The sequence below is a fragment of the Pogona vitticeps genome, chromosome 2, assembly GCF_051106095.1.
Source record: "Pogona vitticeps strain Pit_001003342236 chromosome 2, PviZW2.1, whole genome shotgun sequence".
NCBI classification, from domain to species: Eukaryota; Metazoa; Chordata; class Lepidosauria; order Squamata; family Agamidae; genus Pogona; species Pogona vitticeps.
This window is the reverse complement of record NC_135784.1, coordinates 248,811,983-248,827,594: the sequence shown is the minus strand read 5'-3', so window position 1 is coordinate 248,827,594 and position 15,612 is coordinate 248,811,983. Positions and strand designations below refer to the sequence as shown.

The 15,612-nt window shown below is 39.9% G+C and overlaps 1 protein-coding gene across 3 annotated transcripts; it reads left to right on the top strand.

Moving 5' to 3' along the window:
* Positions 1-325: 325 nt before the first annotated feature.
* ISOC1 (isochorismatase domain containing 1) lies at positions 326-10,231 on the top strand. Of its 3 annotated transcripts, none has more exons than XM_072992391.2 (5): positions 326-1,246; positions 4,276-4,395; positions 4,512-4,715; positions 5,077-5,193; positions 8,821-10,231. In XM_072992391.2, the coding sequence occupies exons 1-5, from the start codon at positions 755-757 to the stop codon at positions 8,965-8,967; spliced, it is 1,080 nt and encodes a 359-aa protein (XP_072848492.2). In that variant the 5' UTR covers positions 326-754; the 3' UTR covers positions 8,968-10,231. The 3 variants fall into 3 exon arrangements, with proteins under 3 accessions (XP_072848492.2, XP_072848493.2, XP_020653212.3); XM_072992392.2 differs by having other exon boundaries at positions 661-1,246; positions 5,098-5,193; XM_020797553.3 differs by having other exon boundaries at positions 663-1,201.
* The last annotated feature ends 5,381 nt before the right edge of the window (positions 10,232-15,612 follow it).

The window sequence follows — 15,612 nt, the reverse complement described above, 5'->3', positions numbered from 1 at the left end:
AGGTTCTGGATGCAGACCTCAAGGTGTTCATGACACTGTATGGCTGGATTTCTAATTACTGGTTTATAATTTGATTGACAATTATACAGCTATTTTTCTTTTCCTTCATATACCCCACGGGCTTCCTGGTAGGCTGCCCTGGAAAAAATGTGACTTAATTTAAATTAAAAATAAAGACAATAGCACCACCTGGTTTGTCACCCACTCCCACCTTATACAGTGTCTTTATACCCATCCAGCCACTTTCTATTTCTGGTCGCCTGCTCACTTCAGGCATTGGATAGCATAAAACACTTGACCACAGGAAACGGTAAGAAAACTCATGCCCTCAGGTGGCACAGCACACCGGGGTGGGGTGGGGGGAGAGAGAGGCGGCTACCAGAAGCGGGCACGACGACCAGTCCTGTTCCTCAGCAGAGGAGCTGAACTGTTGTCGTCGCTCCAAAATACCCTTTCAGGCTGCTCGGCAGAGACGGTTCCCCGGGGGCCGCTCCCTATTGCCGTCATTGCCCACCTGGCTTCTCCCTCACCGCACCCGCCGCCCGGCTCCTTGGGCATCAGGCAGCGCCACAACGTGCGTAAGAGAGGCATCCTCTCGGCTCCGCTTCTGCGAAGGCTACTCGGAGCTAAAGGCTGTCTTCGGAGAGTAGGCGGGGGGGGGGGGAGAGAAGAGCTCCTCCGCGGGTTACTCCGCTGGCCGGAGAGCAAGACCGACTCCTCGTCGGCCAGCCCCGGGAGCGCAGCGCTGGCTGCTATGGCGAGGAGGAGGAGCAGGAGCCGCGACTGGGAGCCGGTGCCGCCTCCCGTCTGGCTAGGAGGAGGAGGCGGCGGCGGCGGCGGCGGCGGCGGCGGCAGCAATAGGAGGAGGAGGAGCTGCAGCGGCGGCGGCGCGGAACTGGAGCGGCTGCCTCTGAACATGGCGGCGGCGGCGGCGGAGCAGCAGCTTCTTCCCGAAGCCTCCGCCGTCGCCGCTCCCACGCTACCGGGCGGCGGCGGCGGCGGCTCTGGTTCCGTGCCAGTGCTTTTTTGTTTCTCGGTGTTCGCAAGGCCTTCGACGGTGCCTCACGGCTCTGGCTACGAGGTGCTGATCCAGAAGTTCCTCAGCCTTTACGGCGACCAGCTGGACATGCACCGCAAGTTCGTGGTGCAGCTTTTCTCCGAGGAGTGGAGCCAATACATCGACCTGCCCAAGGGCTTCCTGGTGAGCGAGCGCTGCAAAGTGCGCCTCGTCCCGCTGCAAATACAGGTGGGTGAGAGGGAGCCCGAGGAAGGACGAGGAGCCGAGGGAGCAGGAGGGAAAGCCACGTGCTTTCCCCCCTAACCCAGGAAAGGAAAGGAAGCCTTGTCGGGCTCTCCTCGCGCTCGGGTACACGCGCGGGCGCGCGCCCACCCACCGCCACCGCCACCCGGGAAGCGTCTCCTCTTCCTCACACCCACTGGGCTGCAACTGAGGAGGAGGAAGAGGCGCTGAAAGCCCCAGGGTGGAAAAGGTGCCACTTACCTGCCTTCAGACGAGAGCAGGAACAGTCCTGTCAAACTCTCGCCCCTCCGCATCCTCTTCAGGGTGGAGAAGAGAGCAGGATCTCCTTTTAACAGAAAGGACGCTAGTCATTTAATAGTGTTTTGTTAATCACTTTGATAAAAAGAAATATTATAAAGGAACAGACATGAATGGAGTGTTTAAATATGTGTTTTAAGAGCCCTTAGGGGCAACTCCTTGAAGTAGGCCAGTTGAACCAGTATAATGGAAGGCTCTGATTTGCCTCCTTAGGTTACCCAAGGAGTTCATGGCTTAGGGGTGGTAATCATATCCTGTCAGTAGTACAGTAGCTTTCATAAAATCCACTCTGGAGTATACTGGTTTCCAAAAATGGGGGCATTTGACACTTTCACTCTCACCATCATAAGTAGGGTAGGAAGAAACCCACCCAGGAGGAAGAGGGACAGACTGAGTTTGTTACCCTTGTAAATGTACCCACCTTACCACAAAGGGAGGAGATACAAAGTGCAGTTTTAATGTACATGTACTGGATAATCCAGAAGAAATAGCCCATAGCATTACTTCAAAAATTGATTGCCTATAGTGTGATTCAGAAATGGGAGAAATGTCTTGAGACAGGCAGGAAGGCATGCTATGACGGTCAAGAGGCTCAGACAACACACAGATTTCTCTTGGATGATGTGCAAGGCATTTTGTTTGTTTGAAGAAAGGGCAAGCCACTGTTTGGCAGCAGACCCTTATGGTTCATGTGACAATTCTCTGGAGCCTCTTGAACTTTCTAAGGTCTTTTAGGTGGGCATAAGGAGGTGGACCCAGGAGAGGGATAATCATAATGCTCCTATATGCATGTGGCATTTTGGGTCCTGGCTCTGAATGGAAAACATTTTTCATTACAAAGGGCTGCATAAAAACATGCTTGAATGGTCAGTTCTGAAAGAGAAAAACACTGGATTACTAAACTTGGATGTAACCTTTTGATTCTAAGCTACTTAATGCCCTTTTAATCTGCTGAAAGCACTATTTTCATGATCTCATATTCACTTAAACCGAAAATCATGTTCTGTCACTAGTAAACAAGTATTTCCCCTGCCCCCCACCCCGCCCCGCCTGTATTTAATGGAGTTTGCAACCAAACCATTTTTTGATTTAATGCGTGAGTAACAATACATGGCTAGGAAATCTGTCTTCTCAGCTGTACCATATTTGGGAACATTGGGTGAGCAGAAACTGAATTTTGTTGTAGCACCTGGAGACTCTCACTTGAGGCACTGCCTCTGTTAGTCAAGCATCCAGACATGACTTAAAATTAATGGTTTAACGTTCTGCTTTGCTTCAGTGCCTTCTAAAATGGGCTTCTGTATAGCAGCAGTTTCAGAGATTTAGCTTACCCTATTGTTCCAGTAGTAACCTCTAGATCCTTTTGACTCAGCAGAGGTTCTTCCCATGTTCTGAGCACGATGGCTAAGGTTGAAGAGGAACACAACCATTTTGAGAGTGTTGAAAGTGATTTGATAATGCCCCCTCTGTTTGCATCTCCAAGCATATTTCTTGTCCTGTTCAAACTCTGGGGGAGAAAATAACTTCTGCAGGTTTTAATATGATTTCAGGGAGAAGCCAATTGTGGGAAGTTGTCTGATATTGCCAACACACCAGCTTCCCTTCTGGTCCCTGGAACAGTTTTGTAGTATTTTGCTACATTTTGTTGTGGCTTTTTTTAGTGGGGAAAAACTTGTTTTATTTTATTTTTATTTTTTGTCACAGTGAAGAGTGAGTGTATATACCAGTTGTGGGAAAGATGTGTCTCTCCATGCAGTACTAGATTGCATCTACTATTGACGCTAGCCAGTTACACCAATGGTATGACGAGACAGAGATATATTACAATGGAAATATACAGATAGATAGATGTGTGTGTGTGTAAGAAATATAATATTTTTGAAAAATGAAGATCTGGTCAGTTTTTCTGTTGCCCAGGGAATGAACTAACAGAGTTCCTTGGCACAGGAGAAGAAATTTAGGAATCCAGCATTGATGCAGAGTGCAAAATTGGGATCCCACAACTTGTGAAGAACCTACTGTGGTTCCCTTTAGAACACTGCCTCAGTTTTCACCCTGAGGTCAGATAAACTGATCTTATTGGTTTGTTGTTGTAGGTTTTTTGTTCTGTCTGGCCGTGTTCTTGAGGTTTTTCTTCCTAATGTTTTGCCAGTCTCTGTGGCCGGCATCGTCAAAGGACAGGAGTCAAAACTCTGTGCTCTGATCTTATTGGCCTTGCATTTTTAGTTATTTGCTTAGATCATTTCAATTTGAGTTTTAAAATTGTCAAATGTAGCAGTTTCTGTATGTTTTTAAGCTATTATGGATCTGTTGTTATCCATGCTATTCGGTTTTGCTGTGCTTGTAAAACTCTGTAAATGCCTGTTGCCTTTTAAACCTTTAGTAGCTGTGGAACGTTGCCTAGATTGCACATTGGAAAAATTGCATGTAAGAGTTGTTCTTAAAGATAATGGCTAGGCTCCAAAGAACTGCATAACCAGCCCTACATATTTGGAAGGGCTTTGGATGTTACAACTTCTTTGTTCTAGAACAGGACTTGTGTATGGTGAGTCATGGGTATATGCTGTTCAAAGAAACAATCAAATATTACAATGGAAAGATACAGACACTTGGACTCATTTCAAGTGGGTATTTGGATGGCTGCCACTATGAAATACTTTTCGTTATATATGATCAGGTGATGATTTGTGATAGTTTATGATTTTCTTTTTTCTCAGATAACTACTTTGGGCAATCTCACACCTTCAAGCACTGTGTTTTTTTGTTGTGATATGCAAGAGAGATTCAGACCTGCTATCAAGTATTTTGGGGATATAATCAGCGTTGGACAACGACTGGTAAGCATTTACTTTGTTTCTTACAACAGCAGCTGCTACCTAGGGTTTTTTTCCCCTTCTGTTGCTATTGTTTAGATAAGTAATTTAAGTCTTGTGTGCATTTTTCCTCTTTGCAGCTCCAGGGTGCACGAATTTTAGGAATCCCAGTGATTGTGACTGAACAATATCCCAAAGGTCTTGGAAGCACAGTGCAAGAAATTGACTTGACTGGAGCTAAACTTGTCTTACCTAAAACAAAATTTTCTATGGTACTCCCGGAAGTTGAGGCGGCTTTAGCAGAGATTCCTGGAGTACGCAGTGTTGTTTTATTTGGAGTCGAAGTAGGTTCTTTATTATACCTATCTGTCTTGTCTGTCTGTCTGTCTCTATCCATCCATCCATCCATCCATCCATCCATCCATCCATCCATCCATCCATCCATCATCCATCCATCCATCCATCCATCCATCCATCCATGTCCTGTTGCAATGCTACTGTTCAGATAAACATTAAATACTGATTTTAAAAGTAAAGTATTAAACTTGCATTAAACAACAACCATTTTGTTTCTTTTCCATGTCTGAGAAACTGGAAAATACGTGAATTTATATATTGTCCTGTAGTCTTAGTTATATTGTCTTGAATATTCTATGTAATTGCCAATAAAGTTAGGGTCTTTTGTTTGTTTGTTTTTCTTTTAAGACTCATGTCTGCATCCAACAGACAGCACTGGAATTGGTGGGCAGAGGTCTGGAAGTTCACATTGTGGCTGATGCAACCTCCTCAAGAAGTATGATGGACAGAATGTTTGCCCTAGAGGTAATTCCATTTGGATAGTTATGTACATAAAACTGAGTTTAATAAGCTTTAGACTATAACAGAGTGTTAAGTACTGTACAGACTTTTCTCAAAGTTTTGTACTGCATAGAAGAGAAGTGGTGAGCATCTGTTTTTCCATTGAAGAAATCAATATGCATGTTAAGAACTGAGTTTTTATTTATTAAAAACATGTTTGCCACATTCTAGCAATTGTATTTGGTGCAGTCTCTTTGAGAAGTAATTGAGTGGTGCTAAAAGTTCAGAATGTCAGGAAAGATTATTGAGGAGCTGTTGGATATTGTCCATGTGAACGGTAAAGAAATTGACCAGGCAGATTTTAATCTTGCAGGTGTTTTTCTCAAAGTTTTTCCAGAGCCTATAAAATCTGAGTAACTCTCATCTCTTGACTGAACAGGATCAACAACAGCTAGCAAACCTTGCCAATGTGTTTTAGAAATGAGAGGAGGGTTAATAGAAAGTTGGTATTTAGTACAAACAGTTACACTGATTAAGTACAAGCTTAATGTAATCTGTTGTATAATGCTTATGACGTACAAAGAGTATAAGGACAACAGCCCACTGGATCAGATATAAGCCATGTAGTAGTATGTTCTATATGTAAGTTGTACCTTGGATATTGGGAAGAACTTGATTTTTTTAAAAAAAAATTAAAATATTTCATATGGTATACATATGAAGCTCTGTGTTCAGTGTTAGTAGAGCAGAATTATGCAAAACATAATACAGTATAGAAATCTTGGGTTGAATTCACTGTTAGCCTCCGTTAGAATGACCCTACTAAAATGAGAATTGTTAATTCACGTACAAAATTTTGATGGATTGCAACAAATGTACTCTAGTTGAGACCAATATTGAATATAGAACTTTATATTTGTACAGTGCAACAGTTCATTATAATTTGCCATAACAAATAGCCAAGTATCCCATGAATCTCCTAAGAAGATTTTCTGATAATTCAGTTCAACAAAACTGATTAGGTTGGATGGCAGAAGCAGTTTGCTATTTAAAATGGACTGATAATGGAGTAAGCTGAGGAAGTTCTTAGAGAGTTTGAAGACAAACTCGATGAACAACCATTACTCAAAAAGTATTTTCATTGTAAAGAATGTTTTCATATTGGGTTAGGCAAGATGTGTTTTTATATGTTTCTTTCAGCAGTAGATCTGATAGTAGTGCTGTCATGAAATAAAGATGCAGCTGTACTATTTTTACATCATTGGAAAGGACATTGATGTTCCTTCATTTAGCCTCTACTTTTGTTAAAAATCAAGTATTTGGAATGCTTAAACATTCTTTTTTTAAAAAATCGTCTTGGTCACATTCTTGCATAGTTAGTGCAGCAGGCATGTTTAGGTACTACATTTGATCTAGGAGCATTCTGTTGAATTCCTCAACCACTGTGGCACCATGTCGACTGTGGTGGCACTGTGGAATACTTTAGCCATTTGGCAAATCTATCACATTGAGTAAAGCTTTAATTGTTATTTAGATTAAGGCACAAAGTCTATCATGGGAACACTGAGCTTCTAGTAGAAAGGGTGTTGGTGATAGATTGGAGACACTATCAGCAGCAGGCTGGATACAGGTCAGTAGACTTAAACTGAATCATGAATGTAGACACTCTTTGGTCAGGTGGTTTTCACATCTAGAAAACTGGCATTCAGCTTACTCTGGATAAGATTGCTTTTCTTCTGAAAGAAAATATATTCAGTCTGGAGATGCTCTTTGATCTAAGATTTTCACTTCAAACCAAGCTCACCAGATGTGACAATTTCTGGACACAAAGTCTCTCCATAGGAGTTCATAGTCTAACTTGCAGACTGGATTATTGTAATTTGCAACCATGAAAGAAAACCTATATGCTTTAGTTGTTGCAGAACTTGATTTCCCAGCATCTTGACTGTTAGAGTTGTTCATATCACAGCTGTTGTAAAATAATTGACTTGGTGGCATCCCTATTTCAACATGATTTAAGGGACTTGTGCATACCTTTAAAGCCTTAAACAGCTTGGAGCCCTAGTAGAGAAGGAGTACCTCTTCCCATGCCAGTTGGCTCATTTCTTAAGATACTCTGTTGAAGCCCTGCTAAGGTATTTAATAGAGGCACATAATGACTGAAATCATATTGCTTAGCATCGTATGCCATAATTAGAGTAGGTCCATTGAATCATTTGGGATTTGGTAAGTCAATTCCTCTGTAACTTCATTAATTCAAAGGGCCTGTTCTAGTTGCAACGCTAAGCAACAAGATTTCAGTCACAGTATTCAAAGAGATCCTGGGGCATATTGGTCTCCAAAAGAATTGATGGGCATTGATACTCTATTTTTTTCTCACACCAGGTTAAAGCCAGGTTAAAGGTATTTTGGCAGAAATGTCATTCTGACAGTTTTTAATCTTCTAGTTTGATTTGTTTTGCTTGATTAGTTCTTATTTATAGTTACTGTATTTGCTGTTTTTATTATATTGCATTCATACATTTGTGTGACTAGTTTTTTATCAAAGCTTGCGTACAATATGCTTCAGTCTTTTTATCTATTTATTTTTTATAAAAAATAGCTAATAAACATACATTAATTTAAGGGTAGACAGTCCTTTGTCAGCAGCCCGTGGAATTTAAAAACAGTTTTTTCTATTACTCAGCCAGATGATGCAGGAAAACTAATTGTCCAGAGCTGTTGTTAGCAGCACCCATATAGTGATATTGCTTCCAATGTCACTATTTTACTGATGCTCGTAATGGAAAAGTAGAAGTCTTGAAGGGGATCGCTTGTGGGATTTAACTGGACAGAGTGGTAATATCAGTCCTCACTGTCTCTGGCTGCCATGTGGCACCCAGATAGTATCCAAATTGGCCCTCAAAGGCAGAAATATTGCCTGTTGCATTGCGTTAACATTATTCACTCTTAGTTTTGTTCCAGACCCTTGTTAATTTACAGCTAAGTAATCAGCAACCCCTCAGAAAAGTGATAGCAGAGAAAACATTTCTATTGGTGTAATGGCCATTCATTTTTATTTCTTTTACAGCTTTGTTTTACAGATTTGCCGTTCTGTATAAGAAGCATATGTAAAATATGCTCCTTTTGGATTGTTTGATCCTTATTTTGCATAGACTCAGTTTACAAAATTATACTTGGTACTTGCTATTATTGACAAAATTGCTGCTCCAGATAACATTATACAATCCCAGATTCACTAAGGAGACACCTTACTTCCCTTTTTTGAGAAGAAGCAAGAAATAAATCTATCTTTGCTTGTTTTCTTCACCAGAGGGACTTCTTAGAACACTCTCATGAATGCAAAATCTTCCATGGGAGATGATCTCTTGCTTCCAGCTCACATTTAATCTCATCAAGGATGCAGGCAACTGTGTGCTACTTAAAGTCCCAGCGATTTGGTCCCTGTCTAGTTTGTTCTAAATTGTACTAAAATACAACCGAAGTTCTTTCACCACACTCTCAGTTGTGTTCATCTTATTTCGTTCTTAAGGAAATAATGAACCCATTGTATATTGTCACTAAGATGTCTATAAAAATAGTTTTATTGTTCAGATGTTACTTGCTACGTAGACAACATATACTCATCTCTACATGGTTTTGCTTTTTCAGCGTCTTGCTCGGACTGGGATTATTGTTACCACTAGTGAAGCTATATTGCTGCAGCTGATAGCTGACAAAGACCATCCCAAGTTCAAAGAAATCCAAAATCTCATTAAGGCAAGTGCTCCAGAGTCAGGTCTTCTTTCCAAAGTATAAAGAGGACACTTAAAAAAACCTTGGCAATGAAGGGTTAAAGTTACAGTACAAAATCACATGAATGCTCAGTCTCCAACACATGCATGTGTGCTTACATACACAACACATACCCCTTCTACAAGTTGATGTATTTGTGCTTGCCTTAGCAGAATTTGTCCGATTATGCTGTCCAGGTGCCACTGTATTCTGTTAGTTCACAGCTCTTTAAGGCTTTAAGTACATACTATAGGATTAATTTGTTGTCAGAACAAAATATTAAAAACAGAGGTGCCTGTCTGTCTGTACTGTACCCACTGATTGTAATACAGCTCAAAAAAGTGCATATTTTTGTGAAATCTCTCTTGATTGTACAAATGTACTGTGGCATTGTTTTACTTTTTGTAACAATTATATAAAAAGATATAGATACATATGATACAATGTTTTGACATTCTATAAATGGATCCATATTTTAAATAAACAGAATATGCATATACTTTTGGGAAAAAGTGCTTGCTTTATAAATAAACAAGTTAAAGAAAGAAGCAATATATAAATGTATTACAGATGTATTAGATGTTTTGGTAGGTAAGCTAACTAGGCTGAATCTTGATTATTCAAGCCCTTATTACTCACTGCTGTTCTGGTATCCTTTGCTATAAAGTTCTAAGTGGAAAGAGTCTACCAGTTCATGTCATCTTACAACTCTTAAGCACATTTGTCTTCATATTAATTAGAATATATGAATGATGACATAGTGGGATATTACCATAATTCTCTTGTACACAATTCAGAGGAAGATGCTCAAGCTTCTCATTTCCAAGTACTAAGATAACTTTTTTTCTGGATGTGTTGTGAGATTTATTTTTAATCTGGTATGTCTAGATTTAATGAACTTCATCTGACTTTTGCATTAGTTCAAGTGAAGCTTTGGGTGAAAATCATCAGTTTTATGCAGGATTTTGTAATATGTATGCTGAGTAATCCTCAAGATGAACCTGGTACAGAACATTTTTTGGGAATGACACCTGTATCTTCTATGGTTGGAAATAAATCTGAACAGCAGTGCTCTTACTTAAACCAATTAATTCATTTTATGTGATTAAAATTGTTCTGAAGTTTGTACCAAGAATATATGTGGCTTTATAGAAAAGTATTTTGCAATATGACACATAGTACTACAGCCTTTTCAAAACATGTTGGAAGGTTCCTAAGTTTCTCACAAATGTTGACACTAAAATGATTTCGGTATGTTTGAATAAATGCAAATGTTTACTGTGTCTAATTACTATGTTGAAAAAAATGCTCTTTGTCTTACACTTAATGTGGGCCTTTAAAAATCTTGTTGCATCTCTCAAGCCCCTCCCACTGTCTTGAGGAATTTGGTCCACACATGGATTAGAACCATTAGTTTGCACTTGTTTGAAGAAAACACAAACCTGTCATACTTTAGAATGAGCACAGTGTGCAACTGGAGGCAGACAAAGATGAAAGAATTGGGAAAAAAATCATTGTCCCACATTCGTGACCTACTTTTGATATCTTTTTCTGTCTAATAATCATGCTGTCAAGCAGAGCAAAGTTTAAATGAGCAGCTGGAAACAATGCCCTACCATCAACTAGAAATATATGCCAATATAGTATACTGTTTTAGACAGATCTGCTATCAAAAAAATTGATTAGAATGGGGGGGGGAAGCAAAGTGTACTATTTACTGCCCCATCACATTTGTGGATGGTTTACAAGTTAATTATGCGGGCTACACATTGCCCACCACCACCACGAGTTGGGTACTCATTTTACCGACCTCAGAAGGATGGAAGGCTGAATCAACTTTGAACTGGATGCCTGGAACTTAACCTTGGCTTGTGAGCTCAGTTTTAGCTGCAGTACGGCAGTTTAACCACTTTGCCACAAGGCTCAACTGTGATTTTCCAGACGTTTTTGGACAGTAGCTTCCATAATGCTGCACTGTGGGCTGTGCTCATTAGGACTGAGGGGAATTGTAGGACAGAAAGACCTGGAGAGACATAGATGATTATACCCACTCCTTGATTAGAAGTAGGAGGTTATTGGCATGCAGAGCTAATTTGTTCTTGGGTATGCCTTCATGAGCATTTCTATAGGTTTTTACTGTTTTATTTACTTTCAAAAGTAGTTTACTATGTAGCCTGAAGAGCTGATTGAAACCTGAGCCAAAAACATCCATAGGAGCAGTTGTAACTTATTGTACTCTTGGGATTATTTCATAAAATGTAAAGTACTTCTCCATCCTTAACAAATATAATCGGAATTTCCTAGAGATCTTCCATGTTACCCTGTTTTCCCCAAAATAAGACCTGAAAATAAGCCCTAGTATTATTTTTCAAGATGCTCATAATATAAGCTCTACCCAAAAAATAAGCCCTAGTTAAGTGAAACCCTGCCCTCCACCCTTGTGCAGCAACCAGATGACATCACTGTATAATAAAACATCCCTGAAAATAAGCCCTAATGCATTTTTGGAGCAAAAATTAATATAAGACCCTGTTTTATTGTCGGGGAAACTCTGTATCAAACAGTTAATAGCTTTGTACTGGGAGGCAGGCAAGTGACAACTTTAAGATTGTTTATATAAACATCTTTTTTCAGAAGAGGAAAAGTAATTGCTTCTCTCTCTCTCCACTGTTACACATATAGTAAGACTGCAGACTCTATGCATAAAAATGTACTTTATACAACTCTGGTTCCCAGCCTTGGGCCCCCAGATGTTCTTGGATTCAGAAGCTCTCAGAAGCTTTCACCACTAGCTGTGCTGGCCAGGATTTCTGGGAGTTACAGTCCAAGAACATCTGGGGACCCAAAGTTGGGAAGCACTCTTATACAACTTTCCCCAACATGATGTTCTCCAGCTGTGATGGATTGCAATTTCCATTACCTTGCTGTTGGCACAGGCATTGGGCATGCTGTTTGTGACATGATGGGAATTGTATTTCAACAAATTTAAAGCTGCTACATTGGGGAAAGTTGTTCTTATATAGTGACAAAAGTTACGTCAAATAATGGGAATGCTTGTGGGAAAGGTATTGTCCTTAGTACATAATGGCCAAAATCCTGTTGCCTATTTACACCCACATAGTGCAAGCAGCATAATACTTGGAGACAAATAGCATCAAGTACAGTGGTACCTCGACTTACGAACGTCCCTACTTGCGAACAATTCGAGTTACGAATGGCTCCATTCACAAAAAGTTGCTTCGACCTGCAAACCAAAAGAAAAAAAGGGCAAAAAACCTTTCCTGCCCTTTTTCTGACCTAAGTTCATCTTAGGTCAAAAGAAAAAAGTGGTGGTAGAGTACGGATTAACCGGCTTTGCATTAGTTCCTATGTGAACTAATGCCTCTACCTGCCAACAGCGCCTCGACATACAAAAGAAAAACAGATACGGATTAAATGGATTTCAATGCATTCCAATGGAAACGTTTGCCTCGACTTACGAATTTTTCGACGTACAAACGCCATCCCAATACAGATTAAGTTCGTCAGTCGAGGTACCACTGTAGAAAAATCACATTAGATATTATCTGATGCATATAGAGTCTTGTGACTTAGGGCACAACAGGTAATGTTCTGCTAATATTCTGACTTCAAATAATTAGCTTCCAAAAGTTAAATCATTTGTGTACCTATGGAAGAGGATTTTGGCCAATGTTTTATTTCTCAATATGTCCATTAATATTTAAGCAGATACGTTAACTCACATCCTATAGAAAATATTATGGGTTCCCCCTCCCCTAACTACTAATACTAACCTATGCTTGTTTAGTCTTGAGCTGAATCCCATTATATTCAGTGTAGGGTAATTCCGAATAAATGTTCATAGGATTTGCAAACCAAAACAAATTAAAAACTGTGTTCACAAAAGTGAGCTATTGTGTGCTGTTTGTTTTATAAAGTGAAACTACTTTATATTCATTCGTTTGTGGAATGTTGGAAGCCTATTAAAACATTCTTTAACATTGAAAATAAATTTTCTTGATTAAGTGGACAAGTAAATCTTCATGTGTAACAATGATTTCCTTGGACTGTAAAAAGCAGCTCATTTTGTAGTGTATATGCTTCTTCAGTGACTTGCTGATAGTCACCGAACATGCCATTCTAGGTATGAAAAGTTATTTTTATAGCAGGAATGTTCACATCTTAAAATCTTAACTTGCATTTTATTATTATTGTTCTCAACCACTTGTTCAACTGAAAGTTTAATTCTAAAATTAGCATAGTAAAGTAGAAGAAGCAAAGCCGATGACAATTACAAATAAATAAAACTAACCTGTGCTTGGTGATTGTTTAAAAATATTCAGGGCATTTTACAAATTATAAACCAACATATTAAACTCCATTTCCAAAATAAATTCAACACTGTAATATGATTGCTAAATTAAACCAGTCTTTGTACAGATCTGTTAAACTTATGCTTGATGAAGTCCTAGTATTTGACCTCCTAGTTCAAGAAATTTATTCCTGATAAATTTTAGACCTAGTTTCAGAGAGGTAGTAATTCTATCTGAGCTGTACCACTTCAGACTTCAGGAAAGATGTGAACCCTCTTTCCTACAGAGAAGTTCTCCAAATTAAAAAATAAATGGTGTGGCATCAGAGGCTTCCACATGCTTTCTTTCTGTAGAGAAAATGTGATGCAGTCATCTGAAGCTGTTTATTCTTATGATCCTTGATGGGAAAAGTGCCTAACCCATGTTCAAATTTGATATCTTTATGATTTAAAATTATCTCCAGAAGAATGTTATGCAAATTAAAAGTGATTTTAATTCAAATAAATGGCACAGGCAGAGGAAGGCACAATCTGAGATGGAAAAACCCTATTTTCTGATGTTCTCTTGGAGTTGTCCCAGTATGACAGAAGACTGAAAGAATGACATTTTAACAGCCCTCTCTGCTAAATTTTCTTTGTCTGTCTTCCTTTCAGCAACCCCACACTGGGTTAGTTTTGCTTCTTTGGAATGTGTTGGGGAATAGGAGAATTTTGGATTCTGTGGGTCCAAGTCCTCCCCTCCTTTCCCACTATCTCGGGGTGAACGTGGTGACATTATGTCAGATAGTCAAGAACAGTACAGAGATTTGACCAGGTTGGTTTTGCTTTCCAGTTTCAGGGCCAAAACATATAAAGTAGGCAGCTATCCAATCAGGAGGGGGAAAGGGGGTGATAAAATGTAGGTAAAGGTTCCCCTTGACAATTTGTCCACTCGTGTCTGACTCTAGGGGATGGTGATCATCCCCGTTTCCAAGCCATAGAGCCAGCATTTGTCCGTAGACAGTTGCCGTGGTCACGTGGCCAGCGTGACTAGACATGGAACGCCGTTATGTTCCCACCATGGTGGTACCTGTTTATCTACTCACATTTTTACATTCTTTCAAACTGCTAGGTTGGCAGGAGCTGGGACAAGCGGCGGGAGCTCACTCCATCATGTGAATTCTAACTGCTGGTCTTTAGACCTTGCAGCCCAGAGGCTTTGCGGTTTATCCCGCAGTGCCACCACATCCCTCTGATAAAATGTGCACCTTTGCAATTAAGAACTAATAGTATCATTTGTAGAGGTGCATTCATCACAGCTGCCGTATTTGCTCAATTAAGAGCCTTTTGTTTCCTTCCAGTAACCAGATATGAAACAAAAGCAAGCTAATTTTTAATTTCCAGAGTTGTGAAAGACCTAGAAACGGTGGCTCTCAACCTTGGTCTCCAGATGTTCTTGGTCTACAACTCCCAGAAATCTTGGCAAGCACAGCTTTTGGCGAAGGCTTCTAGGAGTTGCACTCCAAGCACATTTGGGGACCCAAGGTTGGGAACCACTGCCCTGGAGGATAATCACACCATTTTACCATTTAAGCTAGCTTATAATGCAGACCTCCCTGTCTCATGTTTTGGCCATTGGGTATGTCCTTACAACATCCCAATGGATTTGGGGTCCTCCTAGGGGCCATAAGATTGCAGCCTTAGTGGGAAAAGATGGAGATCTATCATGGTCTAACAAAGGGAAATATAGCTTAGAAGTGTGAAATTAGAATATTTGATGTCCAAAGATGGGCCTACTGGTATTTTAAAATGGCTGTATTTGGCTATATCTCCAAAGGCTGCTCTCCTCTCACTGTAAGATAAGATGTGTGCCAATCAAAGGAAGAACTAACTAACTTGTGGAATGCTATCCCTAAGGAAGGCTTGTCTGGTACTGGTTCTGGTCTCTTTTTGGTATCTGGCAAAGATTTTCTATTTTACCAGGCTGCTAATTTTTCAGCATTTTGGACTGTAGTAGAATGAAATAGCTCTGATTTTATTTTTTTCTTTATTTTGCTATTATCAGCTGCTCTTTTAGCACGAGTTCTATAAGCTCTAGAAATGTTTTTACATTGAAGGATGGGGTATAATTTGATGCAGTAAAATAGAAAAAATAGTATGCAATTAAAGAAGAAAGATGAGAGCAAAGTTAATTAATGATAAAAGATCCATATTTGGAATAGTTAATCATTGTGCTTCTGCTTTAGGAGTCCTTTGGAATAATCACACAAGAAATAAATTTTAGAAGATAAATAAAACTAGCTGTACAAAGGCTTATTGGGTTAGATCCAAAAGTATTCTTCCTTGGAATATATCACAGCAATGGGGCTGACATTCTG

Bases quoted from the DNA above. Each gene is read 5' to 3' on its own strand.
- ISOC1 (XM_072992391.2), top strand. From the start codon at position 755: ATGGCGAGGAGGAGGAGCAGGAGCCGCGACTGGGAGCCGGTGCCGCCT. The intron at 1,247-4,275 runs GTGGGTGAGAGG...CTTTTTTCTCAG, and splicing joins TCGTCCCGCTGCAAATACAG to ATAACTACTTTGGGCAATCT. The intron at 5,194-8,820 runs GTAATTCCATTT...TTGCTTTTTCAG, and splicing joins ACAGAATGTTTGCCCTAGAG to CGTCTTGCTCGGACTGGGAT.